Genomic DNA, 17,332 nt, shown 5'->3' on the forward strand with positions numbered 1-17,332 from the left:
AAAAAAAAAAAAAAAAAAAAGAAAGACAAGACTGAGAAAGTACTCTAGATTGGAGTAGACCAAGGAGATGTGGCAGTTTTATTCAGTGTGGGATCCTGGATTGGACGCTGGACCAGAAAAAGGACATTAATGGGATGATTGGCAAAATTTGCATATTTGTAGATTAATTAATGTTATTGTATCAGTGTTAATTTCCTGGTTTTGATAATTGTATTATGTTTACATAAGATGTTACTTGAAAAAAACTGAATGGAGGATATACGAGAACTCTGACTATTTTTACATGTTTGACAGTCTGAAAAATGAAAAGTTAAAAATAAAAAAAATTAGGTAAAAAAAAATTAGATTTCTCTGAGGACAAAATGAGATAATATGTGTGAAGTGCTTAGAACAGTCCCTGTGACACAGGAGTTTTAAACACATGTCAGCTATTATTATAAGTAATTTTATAATTAATAAGTAATCAAGTAATGAGTAATCTATGGTAAGTAATTTATTTTCTAATCTTATATATTCTCACCTGTTTTATACCCCCCTCTCCCCAATGAAAAGCATATTGAGCATATATGTGGTTATTTTAAGAGATAAAGTAAGATCAGATTTTATTTTGAGAAATTTTTGGGGGGTGAAGTGGGGGGTGTCATTCCTCTAGCCACTAATCAGCTCTGACTGAGGCTGGCATTGCACAACTGCTTTTGGCTGGGAAACAAGACTTGCACCAGGTCATCACCCATCCCATGTAGTTTGTGACAGTGCCACTTGGAAGTGCAGTGAGCTTCCCTTAATTCATCGCCCCTGTGCTTCAGGAACTGCTATAGAAATATCATTCAGTTCATTTATTGAACCTTTTCTAGGTGCACATTACAGAGCATTTAATATTCACAACAAGTCTGTGTGATAATTGGCATTTCATTCATTTTAAGATGATAAAACTGAAGCTCAAAAAACTTAAGCGACTTATCCAGGGTTGCAAAGTGAGTGGCAGAGCTGGGATTTGAATCTGGGTCCCCCGACCTCAAGGCTGAGTCTGAATGTTTATGTGAGTCTAATTGTGGAGCCAGGTGTGAGAACTATTAGTATAGAGCAGTGGTGCTCAACTGGGGGTGGTCCCTTCCCTGCATGCCCCCCAACCCCCTGGAGACATTGGGGAAGGCTGCTATTGGCATCTAGTGGATAGGGGCCACACAGACGCTGCTACACGCCGTACAATGCACAGAACAGCCCCCAGCACAAAGAATTATTCTGCCCCAAATTTCAATTATTATACCAGCTGCCAAACCCTGGTGTAGAGTCTTAAAAGGGCAACACTTTGACCTTAGACACATGAGGATTTATTCTTTCTCTTAGCTAATATTTTCTGAGTACTATGCTGGGTAGTGTGAGGGGTATGGAAACAATACACCAGTTTGTGGCACTGAGGAGGTGACTGTCTAGAAGGGAAGGGGGTGGAGGTAGGAGAGGCACATGAACACCTTCAACATAAAACAGAATATGACAGGGGCAAAAAGAGAGTCAGGTCAGGCTAAGCATGCTCACAGGGGGTGAGCCCATGTCTGGTTGTGGGAGGAATCAAGGGAGGCCGTGAGGAGGAGGTGGTTTTGAGCTGGGTGTTTGAGCAAAGTTGAGCTGGTGGGAAAACAATGTTCAGGGAACAGCAAACAGTGTAGTTTGGGTGGGGCATAGAGTATTTGTTAGTGAGTAGAGGGGGGTGGACTGGAAAGGCAGGTTGGATCTAGAGCTTTGAATCCGGCCGAGCACTCTAGCCTTGGTGTCTGTCACAGTGATGGAAAAGCCTTCCCTTCCGGAGTGGTGCTCCAGCCCTAGGGCTGTGGGGGTCCAGAGCTTCTAGAGAGCTGTCTTTACGAAACAGGAAAATTTGAAATTGGGGTGGAGTAGGGTGAACCTTAAGGGCCAAGTTGATGCTGAATGTGTGACAAAGCTGTTTGACCTCATAGTAGCCCTTGGAGAGATGGTGTTCTCAGTAGAAATATGCATGGGGATGAACTCTGCGAAGGGCTGGGACACTTTAGCTGTAGTGAAAACTGGAGCAGATTCAGAACCCCTAACCAAAGGTCTGCTTCCCAAAAGGTAACAACAGGGCTTGGTATAACTTAAGCTTCAAACATGATAGGTGATAGGATTTTTCTAGTTTATAACATTACCATTAGTAACATTAAAAATTGTTGGTGGCATGTCCAGTGCACTATAAAGAATATAAACAAGGACTTCCTTATCTTCTATGAACGTGCAGTTGCCTTCAATACCCTCCTGCCACAGCCACCAAGCTTGGCCCTGAGGAAATTCATTACTCTTCCGGGGACAAAGGCATGGGAGAAAACCTTTGTTGAGCTAGTGTGTGTTGCCAGCTATAGTTGCAGATACTTTCATGTCTAATATATCTCGTTTAACTCTCACAACACCCTTTGGGTGTAAGTACAGTTTCTCCTTTTTGTAAATGAGGAAACAGTCACCGAGAAAAGTTAACTTGCCCCAAATCCCCGTAGCTAAAAGGGGCTACAGTTTAATGCATTTGTGTGGCTTGTCTTACCGCGTTTTCTCCCCGCTTTCCCTGCTTCATTGAGAATTTATCTTATTTACCTGGTCGTGGGCTGCTAGAGACCATGGACGTCAGCATTAGTGGCAGCAACAGAAGGAGGGAAGAGATTAGAACTTTCATTGTGGCTGTCGGTGCTGCTGGAAGTTGCTCGAAAAGTGTATGGAAGGTTCCCAGTTAGAGGCTCCCGATTTCTGGGGATGGCTGAGGGCGGGGTACTCAGCCTGCAATCTGCGCTTTAATCCCAGGCCAGTGTTCCCATCAGAGGGCAAGAACAGGTAAGGTGACGCTGGCCTTGTTAGGTAACAGATTGGACCACGTGTTTTACGGGAATCTAGGAGGTGAAACTGGTCAAACAAAAGAAATGCAGCGTTCTTAAGCACACAAGAAGGTGACAGATAACTTGGCAGCCGTACTCGTCTCCCCGCCTCTCCACCCCTCAGTGCCTTATGATTTCTTGCTCAAGTCTTTTTTCTTGCTTGGATTTCCTTATACATTTTGATGACTCTTTCTAGCTGAATATCTTCCAGGAAAGTGGATACTAAGGGTTGGCAGAAGAGAGGACGACAGGGTGTGCTTCCTCTTTGTTCTGCCCTCCCCCATCATTGGGGGAATGTCCACAATAGCATTGTTGTTGCATGGGAAGTTGCCCTGTCCTCATGCTGTTTTCAGTTCCCTCCAATTCCCTCACTAGGTAAGGTGGAAGGAAGCACAGCTGGGTCAAGGAGAAGCAGCTCTCCCTCACCCAAACACTGTCCCTGGAGCAGTGAGTAGAACCAGGCCTCCTCGTTGTCTGTTGGGAAGGGGGCCCTGGCTTAGTTGCCCCAGTATAAAGGAGAGGGAACTGAATTGGTGGAAGATCCCTAGGGCTTCAGGTGCAAGAAGGTTTGAGAAACAGGAACCACTGGAAGGAAGGAGCCATTAAAATGTGTTCGCCAAGGTTGCTGGGACTCCTGGCTCAGACCTTGTTTGGAAATGGCCCATGGCAAGGTAATGATACTTACAGTAAACATTAAGGGTTATGGAACATCAGCAGTTACTAAAATTGATGTCTGTTCTAGAGACTCTAGGAAATGTGCTCAACGAAAGAGGAGAAGCTGGGCTTGAATGCTGGGTGATATTTGTCGGGGGTGGGGGAAGATTAACAAGGAAATCCTCCCTGGAAACCTCCAGGCAGGAGTGAGAAAAGGTCGTTTAAGTCAAACCCCTTTTGATTTTTGTTCAATCATTCTTACCCTCTCAGTTTTCAAATTATCTTGGCCTGTTGACATGTTAGAGAGTTATGCTAGGCAGTGGAGACTGTCCTCGAGTTGAAGGCTTGGGCTTGGTCTGATACAAACCACTGATGTGGCCTATTTCTGGAAAATTCTAAAGATGGTCTCTGTCTAACCAGGGAGATGACATTCACTTCATAAAAACTAGAGATATAAGTGGAGCCAACTTTCAGAAGTGGCAGGAGTTCACTGAGGACTGAGAGGGACACTGGATTAGGTGGGTCTTGAGCTGGGTCTTGCAGGGAGGGGTAGAATTTGGGTTAGTGGAGGCAGAGAGGAGGGGCAGTGCAGAGAAGGCACATGAGGTTCTCTCTGGGGCTAATTGGATGAGGATCGTTGAGGGCAGGGTCTGTTTATTGTTCATTTTTGTATTCCCTGAACTTATGTAGGGCCTGGCACTTTGGGACTTCTCTATAAATGTGTGTTGGATTGAGTGATAGTTTTGCAATCCCTTAACGAGGACTGATATGTTAGAAAGTATGCAAAGTGTGGCCCGTTAGCAGAAAGAAAATCTTACTGACAAATGATCATGTGTACACATGAAGCTGGTGGGGATGCTTTGCTTTTCCCATCTAGTCCATCAGCCCACACCAAGGCCACTGCAAGATCAGGGAGCTCCACCTCAGACCTTCCTCCGGGCCCCCTCAGTCTGTTTACCCCTCCGTTCTCCCAGGTCGTGGCTCCCTGTCAGTTCTCTCCATCTGGTTTTCGCCTCCATGGACTTCGGGTGGATGTCGCATCCTGTGCGTCATCAGAGGGTCCCTCACGTCTGTTGATAAAACACCCCAAAGATAAATGGACTTTCTCTTGTTAATATTGACAACTTCTCATAGCCCATCTTGAGAACATTATTTGTGTCAACAGAGGTGCCATCTTACGAAGGCCCTCCCCCAGGAAGGAGGTAAGGGGAACATAGGGAGAAAACACCATTTTGCCATGGTTATTTAGAGAACATTATTTGTGTCAACAGAGGTGCCATCTTACGAAGGCCCTCCCCCAGGAAGGAGGTTAGGGGAACATAGGGAGAAAACACCATTTTGCCATGGTTATTTAGTTTCTCCAGTCTACAGTGTGCTTGGTAGACATTTGAAAATGTTTGTTGATTAATTCCATGATTCATGTTGCTCTAATAATAGTCATTTATTCATATGTGCATTCAGTGAACACTTGAGTGCCTACTGTGTGTGCCTGGTATTTGCTAGATGGTGGGTACCTAGAAGAATAAGGTGTGATACTGTCTCCAAGGCGCTCTCAGTATATGCACAGACCTGTGGCGATCTGATCCACCTGCCCTATTTTACAGAAGTGGAAATTAAAGTGCAGGGAAGTTATACGATTAGTTCTACATCTTACAGTCAGTTATCCTCAAAGCCACAGAAGCAAAACACAAGTGTCCTGACTTGCTAGATTTTGTCAGTGTGCAGCTATCTGGCTGCTGCATGTGCAAAGGTGGTGACCTCTAATAGGAGAGAAAGGATATTCAGAATGAAGTGGGAGCTCATAGTCACCCTGGGTTAGCCAGAAGGAAATACCCGATTCAACTGTGACTGAGAAAAGGGCCATCTGGGACATTTGCATTCTCTTTTTTCACTTTGAGCTTGAAATGAGGAAAACTGAGGCCAGAAAACCAAGAGTGGAAGATTCTTCACAGGTGATTGATGAGATGGTTTAAAATAATCTGTATTTATGTCTAGTGTGGTGTTTCTCACAGAACTGTAATGCTCTGGCTTTCTTCTCTCCATAGCCTGTAGCTCTGTGAGGGCAGGGACCAGGTCTGAGTCATCTTTGTCTGTCCTGTGCATAGTACATAGCAGGCTCCGATCAGTATTTCTTAAAAAATAAAACTGAATAAAAAGTATACACCTACACAGGTATGGGATGACTGAGCAGCAGCACAGGTACGAAAAATCAGTATCCCCAAATCAGCTGATGTAGTGTTTGTCTTTCTAAATAGGGTTGTCATGCTGGAACGGGGACACAGATGGTCCTGTGGCCCTGCTGCTCTGGTTTGGACACTCTTAGAACTCTGTTTCTGCTGTGGTTGCCGCACTTCACTTGCCTACGAGAAAGTGACAGGAGAGTGTAGGGGCTGCAGATTACGTCATGTGGAAATGGCTGAGGGAAGATGGGGTGCATGGTGGCTGTCTACACATATGTGACGGTCGGTTTTATGAAAGGTATTAGATTCATTCTGGTGCCTGCAGAGTGTAGGCCGAGGATTGGTGAGTGCGCATCACACATTTTGGCTCAGGATGAAAGAACTGACAAAGTAAAGTAAGTTTCCTTGGAAAATTACAAGTTTATTGGCAGAGTTTAGGCAGGGGCTGGATGTATGAAAACACCTGTCACAGTGATTTTTAAGGTTACGAGGGCAGAGCTTGGCTTGGAACCCAGGTTTTCCACTAATACCATGTATTAGGTATTATAGAAATTGTCCTTTGAGATATGATATTGCTCTATGATGCAGGCTGAACCCTCTGTGACTGTTACTTTCACTCACTGTGGGCAGTTGTGATTCTCTTATCTAATTTGTGACTTGAACTTCGCCCCCTGCCGTCCCCCTCCTCTCCTTTACTAGCGAGAATGGTAAGAGTTTTGTGCAGTTACTGATCACGGTCACAAGGTGGCAGCACGGCCTCACTGGTGTTTCCTAAAAACTCTACCAGGATGTGGGCAAGTCCGAAGGTGGCTGTTAGGATCAGGACAAGGGCAGAAATGAGGCAAACAGGTCAACTTTTTTTCCCTCTCCTCTGTGAAGTGACAGGGTTGAGATGAGTGTGAAATAATTGCATTTTGGAAATGGAAGACGCTTTAGAGAAGNGACAGGGTTGAGATGAGTGTGAAATAATTGCATTTTGGAAATGGAAGACGCTTTAGAGAAGAGCTTCTCAAACTTTAATGTGCTTAGGGATCGCCTGAGGATCTTGTTTAAATACAGATTCTGACTCTTTGGGTGGGGCCTGAGATCCTGCATTTCTAATATGCTTTTGCCATTGCTGCTGGTTGGTGAACCACACTTTGAGTAGCAAGGCTGTAGAGGTCATTTAGGGATTAACTGTCACTGCATCTGATGTATGGATGAAGAGGGACTGAAGTCCAGAGAGAGAACATAACTTGCCTCATACAGCCAGGACTTTAGCACATGACCTTTTGCATTTAAACCCACAGCTAAGGGCAGAAATGAGGCAAACAGGTCAACTTTTTTTCCCTCTCCTCTGTGAAGTGACAGGGTTGAGATGAGTGTGAAATAATTGCATTTTGGAAATGGAAGACGCTTTAGAGAAGTGTTTCTCAAACTTTAATGTGCTTAGGGATTGCCTGAGGATCTTGTTTAAACACAGATTCTGACTCTTTGGGTGGGGCCTGAGATCCCGCCTTTATAATGCACTTTTGGAAGATATCATTGCTGCTGGTTGGTGGGCCACACTTTGAGTAGCAAGGCTGTAGAGGTCATTTAGGGATTAACTGTCACTGCATCTGATGTATGGATGAAGAGGGACTGAAGTCCAGAGAGAGAATATAACTTGCCTCATACAGCCAGGACTTTAGCACATGACCTTTTGCATTTAAACCCACAGCTTCAGCCTCCCAGTCCACGTCCTTCTCCACTATATCATGTGGCCCCTTTAGTGTTGTGAGTGACATTACTTTAGCTTAGAACCCAGAACTTCCATTTGCACCACTCCCTTTGGTCTTTGCTCAAGGTGTCACTTTGGTCACTCTCTTACCCAAAACATTCCATGGCTCTTCTGTAATCACGAAATCAAGTTCAAATGTCCCTGCCTAGTTTTCAAGGCTCGACAACATATGGTCCCACTTTAGCAAGCTTACCTAACTTCCCTGTTTCTTTCTTTCTTTCTTTTTTTTCTTTTGGTGGCTGGCTGGTACGGGATCTTAGCTTCCCTATTTCTTAACTGCATCTTTCTGTCGTAGCCGTCCCTGCTCCTTCCTGTTCCCTAAACGTGCTGCATGCAGTCCTCTTACAGGGGTAGTGGTAACGGCATGGGCTCTGAGGTTAGATGTAACTAGTTTCCAATACCAGATTGGCCACCAACCTTGGCAAGTTACATCACCTTTCTGAGGATCATTTTCATTCTCTGAGATAACATCATATGGTGATTGAGAAGAATAAATAAGATAACATATGCAAACCCACCCTCATTCCTAAGATTCCCTTTAAAACTACCATATACAATGGTGCCTGACACCTGGTTCCTTCTTTTTTTGCTTATTAAGCCAAGATCCAATGCTTTTGTTTTGTTTTATTTTAAAATTTTTTTTAATTGACTCAATTCTTTATGCCCCTTGTCCAATCTCTCCCCCTTCCCCTTACTTCCCCTCCCCCCTCTAATTACCCTAGATTTCTTCTCTCCTTCTGAAAGAATAATGGTTACTCTGTTGATTTGTTGCCTAAATGATCTGTCCAATGCTGAGAGGTGTGGTCAAGTCCCCCAATATTATCATAGAGCAGATGCTTCTTCTGTCACTCTGGAATGGGCTTTGTGTAGAGACATCCTCTTCTTTTCTTTATCTCTGCTGGTGACTCTCCTTGTGTCAATGCACTCCAGTGGTTGGTGGACCATCTGCATGGTGGCTGTGGCATCTAGAGGCTTTCGTGGCAGCCATGGTTATTGTGGTGGCTGTGGTGGGCTACCCACACAGAAGTGATGTTTTTGGCGTGCTCCTTGGCTGTGGACGTGTGCCTGGTTGTGGGGTGTCTGGTCCCCAGCTCTATGCCTTGGGTCACCGGGTGGGCCCTGAGGTGCTGGCATGGTGTGCCTGGTTGTGGGAGGGGGGTCTGGTCCCCCAGGGGGGCCCCGAGGCACTGGCACAGTGTGCCTGGATGTAGGAGTAGGGTCCGGTCCCTGGCTCCAAGCCTCAGGTTCCCAGGCAGGCCCCAAGTCACTGGTGTGTGCCTGGGCTGGAACTAATTTGTTGTCCTTTGCTTACTTTCAAAACAGGGGAACTTCCCTTGGGAACCAGTACTTGAGCTGTGTGGTTGAGGTAAATTGCTGCTTTGCTGCTGTTTCCTAAGGAAGGCTGGTTGTGCAGCTCAGAGTTTAATGGCTGACCTTATAGGTACTTCCAGCTCTCCAGAGACTGGGTGCACCTGCGTTGTGTAGAAACTCTAATCTGGGCCTGAGTTTTGTCATCAAACTTCATCCCATGCCATTCTGCATTCCCGACCAGTCTCCTCTGAGTGGTCCTGTGCTGATTAGGTGGTGGGTTGGCTGTCCTTGCTGTGTCCCAGTGTTCTCCTGGTGGGCCTGCTTCCCCCACTGCCCATGCTCCAAACACTTCCTATGGGACGGGCCTTGTGCTGGTCCCTTGCGATGACTCACTGGCCTCTGAATGGCTCCCTTTTTTCAGTTGTTCTGGCTCCTCGCTCCTTCGTGAGTCCATGGGAACCCTATTAGTGGTCTTGCAGTCCTGGGGGCCACCAAGGCCCTCTTCTCCCCTGCTGCCTCCTAGTAACTCCATCTGAAGGGCACGGCTGCAGCTTCTGCTGGCTCCTGCTCCTGCATTCATCAGCTCCAGCCTCAAAGCAGTTGTGGCCTGAAACCCTCAGAGCAGTTCTTTCTTTCTCTCATCGTGGTTTCTTCTGCCTTCATGAACTCCGTGGGTCTCTCTTCCTCTTCCCCTGAGCTCCAGTGGGCTCAGCTTGGCTGATGTTACATTTTTATAGTTGTAAATTCGTTGATTTGTGGGAGACAGTCATGATGGGGACCGCCTATTCAACCATCTTGACTGGAACCACCACCTGGTTCCCTTTGATTGTTTCTCCGTGTCTTTGTTTCCCTAAGGCTTAACCATTCAGAGGCCTAACCTGAATCTCATCTCTTTCATGAAACCTTTCCCAGCCATTTCTGACCCAATTTATCTCACCCTTTTATAAATTATTTTACCGTGGATTAGCATTTGATTATGTGCCAGCCCTCTCAGTGAGACCCCACAGAGAGGCTTGAAGGATATTGGCTATATGATAATTGAGTGATAATTGAGTTAATTCTTTCTTAGGTACTCCCTGAGTGCTAGAGCTCCCTTCTTTTTTATTCAGTGATTGTCTAGCAGCAGCTTTTCCTGCACCAGCAGTGCCAGACCCTGGTAGTCATGTGAATGCTTTAGAGAGAGCTCTCATCAGGCTCCTCCTGCCCCTGGAATATGGTTAAACTGATGTTTCCTTTTGCATGTTATTGGATGGTCCCCCCAAGGGAGGGACTGATGAAATCTCCTTATGGCAACCCCAAGATAATAACTCTAAGGAAGTTGAGCACAGTATCTTATTGCTTCAACAGCAAGTGACAGGAGATGTATACACCTTCCTATTTCATGAAATTTATAACAGCGTCCTTACTCTCTTACTTCAGAAGAGATTAAGGACAAAAGACCAAATGGGGAGGACAGGATGTTTAAGGGAGGTCACATATCTCTGCCCTGGATTCTGTGAATTGTTCATTCAAGTGCACCTGGAAGTGTGCATCTTTGCATGTGTGGTTGTATATTTTTATCACATGATGCACAGTTCTCTCCCTGTCGGTGGCAGTTAGTAGCTCATGTCAGGCTTATGATAGTAAAATTATGTGGTGCGTGCTTTCACTGCAGCCAAGATCTGTCTGAGGTCTGGAGAGAAAATAGACCAGGAGGGCTGGCTGGACATTTTTACTTAGGGTCCTCCTTTCTCTTTTTATTGGACAGTGGTCTACTCACCCATCACTTTCCTAGTCAAGGGATTTGGGGCCTTCCCTTCCCTGACCATGGGTCCATGCCAAAATCCAAAAATATTTATCTGTGCCTGGAACTGGATATTCTTTTAAAAAAGAGAAGCCGAAGGAATGTCTTTCTTGCTGATTTCCAGGATTCTAATCTTCACTGTCTAAGCTGTTGGTTTCCAACACTGGATACTGGTTAGAATCACCTAGAGGGCATTTAAAAGCTACCAATGTCTGTGCCTCAGCCCCAGAGAGTCTGATTTGATTGGTTTATGGTGTGGCCCAGGCACTGGTAGTTTAAGAACGCTTCCAAGTAGTCATTCTACAGTGGAGGAACTTCAGCCGAGTGCTCAAAGTTCGTTTGTTTGTTTCTTTTTTTTTTTACACTAGGCCCTGCCACAGGACCAGAAACAAACGTTCATTGCAAAATGGGGACCTTCAAGTTACAAGGACGTCAGATCTGGCCTTTTGCCTGACACCAGGCGTTGGGATCTGGCCTCTATGTGGTTGTCTGGACCTTTCCACTGGGTCTAACGGGGACTTGACACAGTGTAGGGGCTGTGAATTAGTGTGTGTGTGTGGGAATGAGAAGCCAGGGCCTTTCAAACATGGATACTTAAGGAGGGGTAGGGGGGAGTGCTCCTCTAGACTGAGGGTCCTCATGTGGCCAAGGTCTGTGTACACAATAGAAGACCAGAACATGTTTGTATTTGGGAGAATCTGTGGACCAGGTGCTTGGAAAGGGATGACTATGGTGTATGTAGACTTGTGGCTCTGGAGACACAACCCTGTCCATGCCTACTGTTGAGGCTGGGGGTACCATCCTAGGCACCAACCACCTCCTAAGAGTCCCTCCTTCATTTGTGGGGTGGAGGTCAGCGGGGCCGGAACTGCAGCAGGAAGGCTGGGGGGATGTTGAAAAGGCCACTGACAGCTGGCTGGAGGCTCAGGGTGCCTGGTGGGCACGAGCTTTCCAGAGAGAAGGTGTGCAGGATGGCAGTGAAGAGGAGGAAGAGCTCCGCTCGTGCCAGGCCCTTCCCAAGGCAGATACGCTTACCTAAGGAGAAGGGCAGGAACACCTCATGCTTCTTGAACCTTCCATCTGCATCCAGGAAATGGCCTGGGTTGAACTCCTCTGGCTGCTCAAAGATCTTGGGGTCATGCAAGACAGAGCCAAGGAGGGGGAAGACCTCAGTGCCTGGGGCAGGGTGTACCCTCGGAAACAGGTGGTCCTTGTGAGGGCACGAGGTATTCCCATGGGCACCAGCACCGACAGCTGCTGTGCCTCATGCAGAACCCCGTCTGTGTAAGGGAGGCGGGCATGGTCCCCTAGACCTGGACCCCAGCTGGTATCCAGCTCCTGCATCAGCTCCTCCTGCACATGCTTTTGGACCTGAGGATATTTCAGCAGGAGCAAGAGGGCACAGCTGACTGTGGCACTGACTGTCACTATCCCAGCAAACAGCAGATAAATGACTGTCATCAGCAAGTTCTTCTCAGTGACTTCTGTGTTTGGGTCTTGTTCCTCCTATGCCATCTTCAGCAGGAAAGCATCAACAACGTTGCGTGCGGGGCCTGAGGTGTCCAGTCTGCCCTGGTGCTGTTGCACCTGCTGGACAGTGGAGGCAGCCAGGGTGCCCAAGGGGTGGAGGAGCTGTGTGTGGGGGCCTGGCAGGGGCTGCAGGAGCCAGGAGAACATCTCGTAGGTCTGGCCCCATGGGGAGCTGATCCCCAGCCAGGTACCAACAGCCGCCTGGTCTATGGTCTGGAACTCCTCATCTTCGTAGGGGAAGCAAAGGCCAAAGGTGAGGGAGAAGACTATGTTGGAGGTGGCCTGGGCCAGCAGCAGGGAGGGGTCCAATGGCATCCTTCTGTCTCCCGGAATGCCTCCACCAGACACCTGCTCTCTGCCTGGATCAGCTCCTCGCCTTCTCGCTTCCCCATGCCCAGGTCCCGCGGAGCAAGCGTGGTGAATCTCCTCAGTTCCCCACTGAAGAAGAAAATCCTATGGCCATCAAAAGTTCGGTCCAGTGTTGCCAACATTCCCCACACACTGAACTCCTCAGCCTGACCTTCCAGGGCCTCCTATACAGTCTTGTGCCCAACCAGGACCACCACGTGCTGCCAGGGTCCCAGGTACACAGTGAATACTGGTCCATACTTTTTACTCGGCTTAACTTCTTTCCAGCTGTCCCACCTCCTCCGTCCAAGTGGTCAAAGTTAACACCACCCATAACGACAGACATCAACACCACAGGCCTCCTAATAGGATGGACCGAGAAGGCAGGCGGTTACTTCTGCGGTATTCTTGCCAAAAGTGCACAACCTGAGTTTTATTATGAGGAAATATTAGATAAGCCCAAACCGAAGGTCATTATACAAAATAACTGGCCAATACTCTTCAAATGTTAAGGTCACGATGGCCAAAGAAATTCTGAGGAACTGTCCCGGATTCAGGAGACTAAGGAGACAAAACAACTAAATGCAATTGTATGATCCTAGATTGGATCCTGGTCCAGAAAAAAGACATTAGTGGTAAGATAGATGGAATTTGAGTAAGGTCTGTAGATTAGCTCATTGTATGATATCAGTTATAATTTATTGATTTTGGTGATTATGCTGTATTTATCTAAAACGTTAACATTTGGGGAAGTTAAACGAAGGGTATATGGGGACTTTTACTATATTTGGAACACTTTTGAAAGTCTAAAATTGCTGCAAGATGAAAAGTTAAAAAAGAGCAAAGAAAAAAGAGAATTCCAGGTAATTCTAATGAGTTGCCAAAGTCGAGAACCACTTCCCTAAGTCACTTTGCCTAACACTGTCAAAGTAATCTTCCTGAAAATGCTGTTTTGTCACGTTTCTGACCTTCTCAGAGCTTTCCAGTGACTTCCATCACCTATGGAGTGAAGATCAAATTCCTTAGTCTGCAATTCTAAGCCCCCATAGCACAGACGCAATCTATTCCCTCGATCTACGTAGCTGGACCTGACTCACATTTTACTTTCCCATGTCTGATCTTGTGCTGATTATTGTCCTTCTCCCCATAGAACCCGTGCCTTCCTGCTCAGTCTCCTGTATCATTCTTGGTCCTAGGGCCCACTTCAGAGCCCGTCTCTTCATTCAAGCCTCGTATGATTATTTCTGTTGGAAGCAGTTGTCTTTCCCTTCTTTGAATTCTGGAAGGTACCATGGTGTGGAGTGAAGACTTGAGCTTTAGATTTAGAAATATGCGAGTCTGAATCCTCGTTCCACCTTTTACCAGTGCTAAGGGAGAAGTTAATTGACTTCTTAGAAAATAGGGATAATAGTACTATTTACAGAGGATCATTGTGAGCATTAGATGAGGTGCAAACATGAAGGTTCCAGCACATAGTAGGTTCCCTCCTCTTCACTTTTGTAGTTCAGTGATCTCCAAAGGTATTTTGGACAGTGTAAAGGCTCTTGTAAAAATTTCTGGTGGAGGCTTTTAAAAATATTTGTTCCTGGTCATCTAATATGACACAGTCTTGAACTCCACTGAATACTTGGGACTTTAAAGATTTCAACTGATTTTTTTTTTTCCTGGAACACAAGTCAATAAATATTTGTTTTTGGTGGCTGGCTGGAACTCAGTAAATATGGGCAGAGGAATGTAACTCCACAGAGGGAAAAGGGAGGGATGATGGGTTTCTAAATGGGAGGAAGCTGTGGTGCCTTCCACATCCACAACTTTGCTCTCAGTCAGACACATCAAGGAAGTNGTCTTTCCCTTCTTTGAATTCTGGAAGGTACCATGGTGTGGAGTGAAGACTTGAGCTTTAGATTTAGAAATATGCGAGTCTGAATCCTCGTTCCACCTTTTACCAGTGCTAAGGGAGAAGTTAATTGACTTCTTAGAAAATAGGGATAATAGTACTATTTACAGAGGATCATTGTGAGCATTAGATGAGGTGCAAACATGAAGGTTCCAGCACATAGTAGGTTCCCTCCTCTTCACTTTTGTAGTTCAGTGATCTCCAAAGGTATTTTGGACAGTGTAAAGGCTCTTGTGAAAATTTCCGGTGGAGGCTTTTAAAAATATTTGTTCCTGGTCATCTAATATGACACAGTCTTGAACTCCACTGAATACTTGGGACTTTAAAGATTTCAACTGAATTTTTTTTTCCCTGGAACACAAGTCAATAAATATTTGTTTTTGGTGGCTGGCTGGAACTCAGTAAATGTGGGCAGAGGAATGTAACTCCACAGAGGGAAAAGGGAGGGATGATGGGTTTCTAAATGGGAGGAAGCTGTGGTGCCTTCCACATCCACAACTTTGCTCTCAGTCAGACACATCAAGGAAGTACAACTCCTTAACCCATGAGTCCTGCACAGCAGCCCTTCACAGATCCGTTCCCTGCCTAGGTGATGTGTGCATAGGTGAGTCAGGCCCCTATGAGTCGAGCTCTCTTCTCTGTTTTCTGCTTCCCCCACTGGCACAGCTCCCTGCTGGGTGCTCTGCTCTGGCCCCAGCTCCCAGGCCTCTGTGGGCTGAGAAGGGAGCTGGATGCCCACAGGCACAGAAAGAGACAGGTGGGGCTGCCGTTGGTCACAGGCCACAGACTCGGGGTGTGTTTTATGACTGATTCTGGTTTTGGAATCTCTTCCTCTTTGTGACCACTCCAGGGCCTCTCCCTCCTCCTACATTCTTTTCATTACACTTTCTTTCTCTAGTGCACCCCTTTTTATGGCCAGAGAATGGCTGTGCAAATAGTTGACAATTCAGTAAAAATGACTTTTTATGAGGACTGGGAACTTCGCTCTGCTTTTCCCAAAAGAAATTGAGGTTCATAAAAGCAAGCTTTCATGAAGTTGCGAGTGTGGTTTAGTGAACGGGTGCATACATGACCGTGAGACAGAAAACAAAGTGCTGGTTGTTGGTCAAGTCCTGAAAGTGGAGGGGCCAAAATCATTCTGGATGGTGGACGTTCTTCAAGAGATCTCAGGAATTTTAGGGTGTCCTCTGCCCAGACGGGTTGGGGGATGAGATTAAATTATGAAGTTGTGCGATGTTGGGCACATTACTTAACTTCTCTGCTTTGTTTTGTATAGTCTGTAGAAATGGGGATGCTCGCACTCACGGGATTTTTGTGAGGACTGTGGCTGCATGTAAAGCCCTTGAGATAGTGCCTGGTGCCTAATGAGTGCTAGGTCTGTGTGAGCTGTTACAGCTAAAAGCAGAGGGGCCACCTTGGTCACTTAGGGCGGGAGGTATTTCCCAGCCAGGGTCCTGGCAGGCCAGCTGGAGATGAAAATGGTAGGGGAGGCTTAACTTCCTGGAGTGGAAAGATCGGGGAGCAGTAACTCACGTACAGTGCTTTGTGAGAACACTTTTCCCAACAGCAGGAATTCCCAGAGTGGGTGTGGCTTCTCTCACAGTCCTAATGAGTGCTAGGTCTGTGTGAGCTGTTACAGCTAAAAGCAGAGGGGCCACCTTGGTCACCTAGGGTGGGAAGTGTTTCCCATCCAGGGTCCTGGCAGTCCAGCTGGAGATGGAAATGATAGGGGAGGCTTAACTTCCTGGAGTGGGAGGATTGGGGAGCAGTAATTCATGCACAGCATTCTGTGAAAACACTTTTCCCAACAGCAGGAATTCCCAGAGTGGGTGTGGCTTCTCTCATAGTTATTGTCTTCTGGGGGTCTAGAGTCAAGTGGAGCTGCTGAAAGCCAAGCCATGTAACAAGCTTCAGGTGGTGTCTTGCAAATAGCATTCATCTTGCCACAGGAAAGCATTCATCTTATTAAATGGAGTCCCTATTGTGGCTGGCTCATTATTTTTGTCTCTGTACTATCCTTATTTATAAGGTGTAAAGAGAAAAGACTGAGGAAGGATGAAACAAGGAAATGAATGTATAAATTAACAGGGAAGAATTGGGAGTGGTATGTGTGAGGTTTTTCAAAAAGTTTGTTGAAAAATAGAATTAAAAGATAATAGAGATCATTCCATGAACGTTTTATTTTTTTGAGTCAGTGTCTTGCTGTGCTGCACAGGCTGGAGTGCAGTGGCTATTCACAGACACAATTGACCTGCCCTGTTTCCAACCTGGGCTGGTTCACCCCTCCGTAGACAACCTCGTGGTGGTCCCCTGCTCAGAGGAAGTTTCCATATTGATGCCACACATCTGACTGGCATAGGGCACTACAGCCCAGAACTCCTCGGCTTAAGCGATCCTCCAGCCTCAGCTTCCTGAGTAGCTGGGATTACAGGCATGCACCACTGTGCCTGGCTCCATGAACTTTTTGAAATACCCTCATATAAGTTGAGAGAAAGCATATATTAGTTTTATGTGAATGTAAAAGGACTTAAAAAAAAATAAAAAGACTTCATGTAAAGGTAGTGGGCTGCCTTGAGTAGGTAGAACAACTGCGTCACAAGAAACTTCAAGCAGAATCACAAAGGAGTGGGTGGTATGGCCTTGTTTGCTAAATAGGTTAGACTGAGTAAGTCAATGAAGAGAAAGGAGACAAAGGAGAAAATGGGCAAGGGTGAGAGAAAATGGGATGGCGACTGGAAAGGATTGAAAGGAATGTTTACCGAGGGCTCATCGCGAACCATGTGTTTAGTGCCTTACGCATCTTCATTTACTCTTTTACTGTCATTTTCTGATGCAGTAATAGTCATCCTTTTAAACAGATGAGAAACGAGTTTGAGGGAGGTGAAGTGACAGGATTATCCAACCAGTTAATGGCAGAGCTAATGTGTTTCACCATGAAGTTTGTGCTCTTGCCTCTGTATCAGACAGAAAAGTGAAAGAGAAGGAAGGCAAACTAAA

General features: G+C 46.2%; 1 protein-coding gene and 1 pseudogene across 1 annotated transcript in view; both read right to left on the reverse strand.

The window, feature by feature from the left end:
- The window catches only part of CXCL17 (chemokine (C-X-C motif) ligand 17), a 15,229-nt gene extending 12,552 nt beyond the window's left edge, over positions 1-2,677 (reverse strand). The window contains exon 1 of the mRNA XM_008567252.1: positions 2,599-2,677. Within this exon, the coding sequence (XP_008565474.1) occupies positions 2,599-2,677 (79 nt within the window). The remainder of the gene's footprint in view (positions 1-2,598) is intronic.
- Positions 2,678-11,413: 8,736 nt separating this feature from the next.
- On the reverse strand, positions 11,414-17,105 carry LOC103586115 (annotated as a pseudogene).
- Positions 17,106-17,332: the final 227 nt, after the last annotated feature.

Source organism: Galeopterus variegatus, unplaced genomic scaffold (assembly GCF_000696425.1).
Source record: "Galeopterus variegatus unplaced genomic scaffold, G_variegatus-3.0.2 Scaffold306, whole genome shotgun sequence".
Classification (NCBI taxonomy): domain Eukaryota; kingdom Metazoa; phylum Chordata; class Mammalia; order Dermoptera; family Cynocephalidae; genus Galeopterus; species Galeopterus variegatus.